Below are 10,648 nucleotides of genomic sequence, written 5' to 3'. Positions count from 1 at the left end.
AGTGCAGGTCAAAGAAGTAGCCAGTTGCAGACATCCATTGAAAGTCAACTTCATCGCGCCGCAAGCAACTACAGCATTTATCATCAAGCACAACAAAAACTCGACATTCTACTCATAAAACTACTCGTCTCATTCCACCGCTGGCATCTGTAACTAAACACAGCTGACTGAACACTTACATAACTGCACTCGCAATCAATCGTTTGTCGCGGCCGCGCAGCATTCGTATTCATCCAGCGGGCATTCCCCGAGCTATGGTCGGGTTTGGCAGCCCTTGTTTCATAAGCGGATGCCAGCTGATTGCGGGTGGCCGTGATCGGTCGCGGGCCTAATTTGTGACGCAACTGGAGCCATTAGAGTGGCCGGAATCGGGGCCGGCCTTTGCCCGACGGGAGAGGTTGCGGTTAGAATCACAAGGGACGAATGGTAACCGGCGATGGAAAGAGGGGAAGAGGAAAGAGATGAAGAAGTGGCGAAAAAGAAAATGAGTAAACGTAAAACAAACGCAGATATTGCCAATGCAACAATATAAGAACTGGTGTATAACTAACGCAGGACGCAGGAGTAATACTAGGGTTTCCAATTGACGGCAACGTCAAATTCCGAGGATAATATTAAGAGAGTTGATAATTTTCGGTCAGCAGGTTACAAATATTTACATTTCGCTTATGTGTTCTATTTCATACATACAGCAGAGCCAAATCCGGAGCCAGATGAAAAACGTAATAAAAGACAAGTAACATAACCGGCAGCGATTGTATCCTGTCTAGGCCATTACTTCTATCAATTGCAGAGAAACTTCCGTTTCTCACGATGAGTGCGTTTCGTACGGTCACGTGACGTAATGTGCGATAACGTGACGTCACGGATGAAGGCCGTGGCATTTCGCGTGATGCGTTATGTCTCGGGATGAGGTTGTTGTCACGTGGTAAGGAAGAACTGATGTGTCATCGCTTAGTTACGGTTTCCTTCTTGAACTCTGTAATGAATCAGATCAGAGCTAGGAAGAGAGAGAGAGAGAGAGAGAGAGAGAGAGAGAGAGAGAGAGAGAGAGAGAGAGGGAGAGGGAGAGAAGGAAGGAGGAGGGAGTGATAAGGTAAGAGAGAAAAAAGAGAAAGAAAAAAATAAAATAAAATGAATGAGGTAGAGATGAAGACCTAGAGAAAGAGAGGAGAAAGAACGAAAGAAAGAGAGAGTGAAAGAGAGAGAGAGAGAGAGAGAGAGAGAGAGAGAGAGAGAGAGAGAGAGAGAGAGAGAGAGGTGACTGAACCTCTTGCCTGTAGCTCAAAACCAGCGTCATTAGTGTTAACTATGACTGCGTCACTAGTGTTACTAATAACTATTCACTATACACTGGTCACTAGTGTCACTATTCACTATTCACTGGTCACTGGTCACTAGTGTCACTATTCATTATTCACTATTCACTGGTCACTAGCGTCACTATTCGCTATTCACTGGTCACTCGTGTCACTATTCACTATTCACTGGTCACTAGTGTCACTATTCACTATTCACTGGTCACTGGTGTCACCAGTGCCCACTGTGACTGTGTCACGGTTCGTGACTGGCCGGGCGGCAGTTATGCGGTTCGTGACGCTGACCTGTGTTCGTGACGTTATCGTGACAGTGTCCGTGACGGATCGTGATGGTAGTGGTCGGGCAGTGTGACGGTCAGAGAGTGCGGGGGGAGGGAGAGGGAGAGGGAGAGGGAGAGGGAGAGGGAGAGAGGGATGGAGGGAAGGAAGAGAGGCAGAGGGATAGACAGAGACAGAGAGATAGGAAGAGACAGGGACTGAGACAGAGGCAGAGACAGTGACAGTGGCAGTGACAGAGATAGATGGAAGCAGAGAGAAAGGAGAGAAGGTAAACACAGGTCGCAGAAACACTAAATTTGAGAAACTACATGCAGTGTGCGCCGAACATAGAGAAACATGTCACGATCTGCTAAACGAATATTTCGTCCCTAGAGTCTTAAAGAGCCACTAAAAGTGCTGCGCCATCCTGATGTTGAATTTCTTGATAACGAATTCACCGGACAAAGTGTCAGGCAAGACATTTAGGGTGTCACTACAGGCGTGCCGCTACTCCCTACACTCATACCGACGAAAAAGAAACTGGTTGGCTGTGAAAACCAAACGCCTTATTTCACCATGGAAAGTGCGTATTGTTCTGTTACTTGTTATATCTATATGTGAAAAATTCGTTGTGAATGCCTTCTTATCCTGCTAAAAATGTGTCGGTCTGTGACAAGCATTAACCCGCGCGGGGCTGGGGGGGGTAAATTTTACCCCCCCTCGCGAATTTTTGCGATATCTCAAAAACGGCGGCGCGCAGCGCCGCCAAACTTTCAGTACCTTTTCTTACATCAATTTGACACGTTCCCTGAAAATTTGAGCGAAATCCGTCGGAAATTTTTTGAGAAATTGACGTTTTAGTGACGTCATGTTCGTCATTTTCGCCTCAAAAACGGCAAAAGTTCAAACGCCGCTAACATCTTCATTTTTAAAGGAATCAAGACGTAACGAAAAAGGTTATACGTAATTTTACTTTGTCTATCAAATGGCTATCTCGGTTTTTTGAAAATTTTGGATTTTGGCCTAAATTTTTTCAAAAAACTGACTTTTTTGGGAAAATCATTATAAAACCCAAAATTTTGAGTCTATCGAAAAAACCGGAATATATATCAGAGAAGTGGTCTATGTGCACCTACATACCAAATTTTAGAAGAATCGGTTCAAAAATGTGGGAGTTATTCAAAATTTTATGACGTCACGACACACAAAATTTTTGAAAAATGACTTTTTTGGAAGTTCTAGACCTCGTACGGAAACAAAAATAGCACCATTCGATTCGCCGTGAAAAACTGCATCAGATAGACACCTTTTTAGGCCTTAACAACTAACTTCAAAATTTGACCTCACTTGACCTGACCTTGACCTGACCTCGACCTGAAATTCATCCAGAGGTGGTCCATATCACTTATTGAGTGTGCCTATTGAATTCTATGAGTAAAATGACCCATAAAACATGTGTCGCACATGCCCCTTTCTATATTTTGTTTTTTGGTGACCTGACCTGACCTGACCTGACCTTGACCTTGACCTCTGAATGATATTGTATGCAACGAATATTGTCTTGGTAGCCTAAGAACACGTTTTGGGCGATCAGTCTCAGTCCATGACTCCATTCTTCGGCAACTACGGTGCAAGGCCGATACTGTAGAAACTTGCAATTTGTACCCTTGACCTGACCTTGACCTTGACCTCAAACTTTAAATTAAGTACATGTTTTTAGTAGTTCGTGATGAGAGCTTTCGATTGGCGTTTGAATTTTCCAAATCGGACCGTTAGTTTGGGAGATAACAGGGGGGGGGGGGTAAAATTTACCCCCCCCCCCCCAGCCCCGCGCGTTCGGCTGGAGACCCCAGCCCCGCGCGGGTTAATCAACGACGTACACAAGGTTAGCCTGAAGGACAGGAGACAAAATTGATACCGTGCACTATCCCGCAACAAAAACTACCACCACGCTCGCCGCTGCTGCGCAACATTTCGGCGCAGCGATGCCGTGATCGCCGGGAGAAATCGCCACCTGACGCCGCCGTCAGCTGAGCTCGCCCGGCGCTGTACGGTTTTTCTTATGGACGTAAATGAGCCTCCATCCGTGACAGGTGCGACCTCAACGACGGCAGAGTTTCTATTTATCAGAATCCGTCCGAGATATGCAGTGGGATATCGGAGATTGGAAAAATGCCAGACAGCTGGATCGCGGGGTGAAATGAGCATTCATGTGCCGCCAGTAGTGGGTAGAAAGCTGGACAGTGACAACAGTGCGAAGCGGACCCATTCAGAGCTTTTGTGACGATTATTGAAGTTATTGAATATATAGAGAGATATGCTTCGAAGGGATGGCATTTTTCTTCCCCCCCCCCCACCCTCACCCAGCGGCTCGCGGGTTTAAATGTGGTTATTTGGTTTTAGTGCTGTGTTTTGGGCTTGTCTGCAGTCTGTGATTGTTTTGGAGGCGTCCGTTGGACTAACGATTTGGTTTTTATTTTGCGTGTTTCGACTTTCGATCACCGTCCTGTATAGTTTTGACATCATAATGCATCGACACACTGACTTTCTTCACTGTCTGTTTTCCTTAGAGCTAGCAACTTTCACTCTTGTGACTGAATGCCCCTGTTTGTATGTATGTATGTATGTATGTATGTATTGACACCAAAAGCCTTCCACATATGGCGTGGCGATTACGGCTTGATGTCCTGATAATTTTCCCTTTCTCCTATTGGTCACGAAACGGCGGAGTTTATGTTACACCTTGTCCGTCAATATTTTGGCTGTTCATCCATCAAACACTGACAGCTCTCCGTTCTGTCTGTTTGTTTCAGTGTCGTATGGGGAGGACACTGTGGCTGCCGCCTCTGCCCGCCTTATTCGAGTGGTTCCTCCAAATACTCGGAGATCAACAAGCCGGAAACGACACATCGCGCCGCCAGGGCCATCTATAGCTCGCAATGACACTTCCAGTGTCACCCGCCGGCGAAAGGTGGCGGGAGTATCGACGACGGAACGCTCGCTAGATGAGTTTCTCGATCCGACCTTTTTGGCAGTTTTGAATAGTTCGCATTTTCGAAGGCAGCCAGAGTTCCTACTCGCGCAAGGCCTAGTAGGAGACCATCGAATGCAGCCTTTTATTGATTTTGGCAACAAACTTCAGCCGGAAGTGTCGTCAGGAATAGAGGATAAGCCTTCTACGGAACCGGACGTGACATCAGACACGCTGAAAGTGCCGACAGAAAAGCCTGCGTCAGAAAGACCAGATGTGACAACGGAACCACTAAAACTGACAACAGAGTCACTTCAGGTACTCGCAAACATACCGGAAACGACGACAGAATCACCGGAAGTGACGTCGTCAACCCCTGAAGTGACGTCATCAGCCCTGGAAATGACGCAGGAACAGACCACCGACGATAAGAAAGAACGAGGAAGAGGCCAGAGTGCACGTGCACGATTGCTACTGGAACAGAGAAGACAGTCGGCTAGAACACTATCTTCTGGTACTCGAAGCACGACTTTGGAGTCAAGGACAGTCGGAGATGAAAATTCTGCGAAAAATCCCGAAGAACAAGATCCTGATACTAATGGTAAACATGCTTTAGAAGAGTCAGATAAGCTTCAGCAAACACGCTTTGTTGGCAGAGAACGTTCAAGTCCAAGAGCAAGAACTAGTGAATCGAAAGAATCCAATTCGTCAGTATTTACAGAAAATGAGACCGATGAAGAACGTTCAACATCAGAAGAGACAGGAACACATCCAACTATTTCTAAGTCAAGTACCCACGGAACTTTCAGACATGAACATGCAACAACTGTTTCCAACGATTCTCAAACAACAAAAGAAGCGAGAAACCTGAACAACACGACCAAATCCTCAACTGAAAGCTCTGATCTGCAATCAGACGTCCTCACGCTGGTTCAAACTTCAGAAGGGCAAGTCAACACCCCATCCACAAACAGGCCACAAAATTCAACGTCATTTCATCAACAAAATGGCCCACAAATTATTTCTACAACATCTCACAACTCTACAGATCATTCCCGTCCATCATTCTCGTTACTCCAGCGCAACCGTCTGAGTCTCTACAGAAACCGTTTTCGAATAAACCGAAATCGAACTCGCACTGTCGCCTCCACACCAAGTCCTACCCCGTCGGGTGTTCGTAGTGATCGGCAGGAGGTCGAAAAAGTTCTGGGACTCCTGGGTAGGATAAGGAACAGGGCAAGGACGCCGCCTGCATTCCTCAGGCGTGGAATGAACAACAGGTCTAAAAAGAACGAGGAAGCGTTAGAGGCTGCAACGTCGCCATTCGGTGAGGAGAGAGCTGAGGCTGGGACAGAGGAAGCTGAAGGTGACACTGAATCCAAAGATTCCACGCCAAAGAGTAAGGCTGGTAGTCTCAGTGAACCAGCGCAAAACAAGCTCCATGAAGAGAGAAATGAAGATGAAATTGCTTCTGCCGATCGCTCTAAACTCTTCTCTGAGTCTGGGCCAACAACAACCACTCTATTGACTTCTCGCCATGAAGAAACCCTGTTAAACACTGGAAAGTCAGTTGGAACGGGCAGCGCACAGGATGCCGACTCTCGCTCTTCCTCGGAAAGTGAGACATCGACGGAACCACAAGTTCAGCCCTCCTCAAGCTCCGCACTGAACCGACGGAGACGACCTGATCACCTTCGCCGAGTACAGTCGTCTGGCAGAGGAAAACCAAATCTGCTGGCAAAGCGTCTTCGGCAACGTCAAAATGTCTTCTCTGTCACCGATGGCGATAACGTGTCGACTAAAGGTGGGCCGTCTTCTCCTCCGCCACTTCCCGCCGGTTTTCTGCCGACGGTGGCACCTTTCTCCATCATTCTTTCCACACTTCCGGTGCCTTTCCGGTCGGGATTGATTACAGCACCGCCTCTCCAGAGAAATTTCACTGTGAGTGTTACCTTCCCGCCTACGAGACGAACGACAGTGCGTGCGCGACTTGGTGTACCACTGCGAAACAGAAATCGACAAAACAGTGAGCGAACGTCGGTCAGAAAAGCAAATGAGGCATCCCGAGCTTCACAAGGAGGCACATCGGAAGATAGCCGGAAGTCGTCAGGAAGTCGACCGGAAGTACCGTCTAGGAAAGTACTGGGCACTTCTTTGGCGACGTCAGTATCGATCGCAGTGTCACCGCTAGAATTCAAACTGAGAAAGCGGGTTACATTGCCTCCGTCCCAAACTTCAGCAGATCTGGATTCTAATGGTAGAAGTGACTTGACTCGGAGTCCATCTCAAGTGGACTCTGATGTCACTGAAATATCGACGACTGGTGAATTCGCGCGCAAGGGAAGTGCCAAAGAGCCCATTACCGATATCGTAGACAAAGTGCGGAATCCAGGAAGGGAAGGTCCCCAAACGGATCAGTCCTCCCCACAGACTGCCAAAGTGAATCCAGATGACTTTATCAAAACTCAAATATTCAGCTCTACAACAGAGCAAAACTTCGACCAGTTCACCTTGTCAGCACCAGAGTTCGGCAGTCTTCCTCCGTGGAAAGGCGAAGCATCCACTCCTTCCACACAGTGGGATCAAAGCATCCACGTGGAAAACAATCATAAGAAGTTTAGGGACTCGAACGATAGAACATACAAAAACCACCACCAGAACTCATACAGTGCAGACAACGCTCTGCAGCAGCGAAACGAACACCGAGAGACCCTACACGAAGGTGGTGCAGCAAGTCCAACATCATCGTCCTCTGTATTATCATCGTCTACATCCTATTCGTCAGCACATTCCTCCGAAACAACATCCCCAAGAAACCCCAGTACCCCTGAGCGATCCCGCCTCCTTCCAGTTCCCGAGCAGGACGCCCCGCTGTTCACAGTCACTGATCAGAGCACCCAACCTGGCGAACATGGTGGCAGTTTCCCCCTTCGGGAGGTGCCCCTGGAGGAGGTAGTCCTCCACGAAGTCCTCGTCGAGGAGGTGTCCGAGGAGGATCTGCAGACAGGTCCGCTGTACCTCGTGTCACTGCTGTTCGTCCTTCCAGTGGTGGCCGTGGCGGCCTGGTACCTGAAGAGGTATCATCTGGACATGACGTCATCCACCTGGCAGCAGCTGGTGCCGGAGGTGAGTGTGACGTCATCAGCGGGTTCCGGAGATGACGTTTGAAGTCTATTGCTATAGGGGAATGATGGGAGTCATAAAAATGCTGTAATAATGCCTAATGACACGCTTTGTAGCTATGTTGAAAGCTGGATAAACGAGTTGTGGACAGTGGTGGAATAAAAGAGTTGTGGACAGTGAATAAGGTGATCCTCATTGTCATGAGTAAGGAGATATAAGTTGTCCTCGTGGCTATATCAGGACTTATCGGGACTCTGGAGTCTTTGTTCACTTCAGAACAAAACTCGAAGCTATTTTCGTCATATCGACTGTTTCAGTCACGTTGTGCCCAATCAGTTTGCCGTGTTATTTCAGAGACTGAAGTCGATGCTGGCCCCGGACTCACCCCATCTGACTCCTCCAGAGCCGTCCATAGTCTCTGACAACATCAGCGCCTTCCTTCCGACAGTTCAGGTCAGTGGCCGCTCCACATTCCAACAGTTGAGGTCAGTAACATCGCAGAAATACGGGGTAGCGAGCTACTCCAACCGTTGCAGGTCAGTGGCCACCGACATACTCCAGACAATTCATGTCTTTAACCTTATCTCGATGTTCATTTGACTGTTGCCGTCCGAACGACCATCTCTAAGAAGCAGGGATTATGCTTCATCAAAATCGATTTGACCGTTGTCATAAAAGAAGTGAATAACCGTGCATCATCAATCTTTATAAAGCTGTCCAAGTTCAACCTTCACGCATCGCGGCCGAGCGAATCACTCAGGCATAGCTAAATAGACTGGGTAACGCGAGACGAACTGTGTTCCATAGCCCGCGGCGGTGTCTGACGACAGCCAATCAGCGGCCGCCGTTCAAGGTCACTGTGACGTAACAGACGCACAGCCACCCGCCAGCCTGGGGGCATGGATGGAAGGGAGCTGAGTGGGACTGCTGCTTTTGATTTATGTTTGTAGGTGGAGGAGAGTTGCGACAAAACGATTTGGAGTTGTATGGTAGTCTGGGAGATATAAAGGAATGACGGAGAAGATCTTTGACAAATAAAAACAATTACTATTGGCTGTAAGATGTTTTGACCCTCGTGGCGTCGACCAGTGGTGTCAATTACAGAAAATCGTGATACCGATACCAAACCAAATACCAAACAAAACCGTGAGAAAATACCGAAACCAAACCAGCTTTGGAACATGAGGGAAATATCAATTTTTTACCGATTTCTTAGCCTCTTATACATTAGTGAGGGTTCATGATACCAACAAAATACCAAACACATTACGATTGAAATACCAAATACCAAGTTGGTATCGGTTTGGTATCGGTATACCAAAAAGTTGGTATCCGATTGACATCTCTAGCGTCGACATTGGTTTCTTTCCGCATCCTATTTTTTATGAAAGCGCCGCCCATTGGTCGTATATAAAAGCTGTGTTTTTTCCTATAAAGACAATAATTTCTTGCCGAGACTCACGTGTTGATCATAGTCAGCTAATGTCGGTATGATAACAAATTCATGTTACATTGGATTCGACTTGGTGTGTAACCATCTAGTACTTACCATTACCCTTGTCCACAAGCGAATTCAACCATCTCCCGATTAGCGTTTATCATCGCTCAATTATACATTAATCACCTGTTCATAGAAGCATTCCATCTACCTGATGAGGCAACTATCACCCTAGTAATGCTAATTAGTATACTATTACTAGCTTGCCAACATATGCCTCGGTGAAGAGGCATTGACCACTGGAGAGTGGAGAACACAAAGCCCGGCCTTGAGACAACAATGACACTTGTGAACTAGAGTGTATGGGTCCCAGAGATAAGAGCCTATCGTGCCACTGAAGGGGTTGGTAAAACTACTGGGGATAGGTAGGTTATTATCTTTAGTGTCGTGAATTGTAATTACCTGATTTTTGCTCTTTCAATAATATAAGGTCATCATTCTACATAGTTAGTGTCAAACTCAACTGTCAAAATGCCTTAAGCAGTAATTTAGGCAGTTAGGCGATTCATTAGGTCAGAAGGTCAGGTTCAGGGCATCATATTCAGCCAATCAATGAGTCAGCACACCACTGACACCAGTCGCTCAATCCAGTCAATAACAGTCTTAGAAGGTGGTAAAACATAAATAAACTCTCAACTATATTTCTGGGATCGTTCTTTGCTTCATAATGTAAGGACAAGGACATTTACTGCATTTGCTCATCGCATGTCGTTACTTATGCCCATCGCAAATAATAAGCCACTAACACGCGCCCACAACGATGATACACCTGCTGAGACTCCTCGGTAGAAAGCTTCTGTCGATATGTGATACAGCTGACATTCACTGACTGGTATCAGAAGCCAGTTTTCGGCTTTCTCTATTATCGATTAGTGAATAGCATCGGCGTAGGAACCAGGACTGATTACAAAACTTGCCCGTTGTGTAGTTTGATTTGATTTTCACTTCAGTTACTCTACAAGTGAATCTGGTGACAAATTCAAAGCACATAGATCTACGTCCTTTATGGTCTAGTCTTATCATTGAGCTATAATTTAAGCTACTTTCTTCAAAAGTTACCTCTACGTCCTATCAAACTGAAACGCCTAATTGGTTATCAAATAACAAATTACTTCTGGATTACTTGCAAAGTTGCCATGAACTTTTAGCACGCTTTCGTGGCGAAAATCACAACAGAGCTGAGGAAAGCACCAAAATAAATACGCAGCTCTGTTACCTTGGCAACTGGCTGTACTATATACACCTTCCACAACAAATAATAACTTGCCCTGCGTCAGTTTCGGCTCACTAATAACGAATTAGCCCTCAACGGTGACTCAAATGGTGAGAAATTGCCTCTTGACCTAAATGTACCCAGCCATCTGCCATAACCTGTGTTGAGAAATACCCACACATTAGAGTCGTGATGAGCTCCAGGGTTTTTGCCGTCAGCCGACAATGTGGTTTGAATGCATTTGATTGGGTTCTTTTCATTCGGTA

At 46.6% G+C, this 10,648-nt stretch overlaps 1 protein-coding gene across 1 annotated transcript; it reads left to right on the top strand.

The window, feature by feature from the left end:
• Positions 1 to 4,468: 4,468 nt before the first annotated feature.
• On the top strand, positions 4,469 to 8,124 carry LOC122375306 (flocculation protein FLO11-like; the record flags this gene model as incomplete). The annotated part of the gene is made up of 2 exons (XM_043354616.1): positions 4,469 to 7,674; positions 8,026 to 8,124. Coding segments are annotated over exons 1-2 (3,090 nt in total), but the record flags the coding sequence as incomplete, so codon positions are not given.
• Positions 8,125 to 10,648: the final 2,524 nt, after the last annotated feature.

This window comes from Amphibalanus amphitrite, unplaced genomic scaffold, assembly GCF_019059575.1.
Source record: "Amphibalanus amphitrite isolate SeventyFive unplaced genomic scaffold, NRLGWU_Aamphi_draft 001814F_arrow, whole genome shotgun sequence".
NCBI lineage: Eukaryota > Metazoa > Arthropoda > Thecostraca > Balanomorpha > Balanidae > Amphibalanus > Amphibalanus amphitrite.
This window is presented reverse-complemented; position numbering and strand designations above follow the sequence as displayed.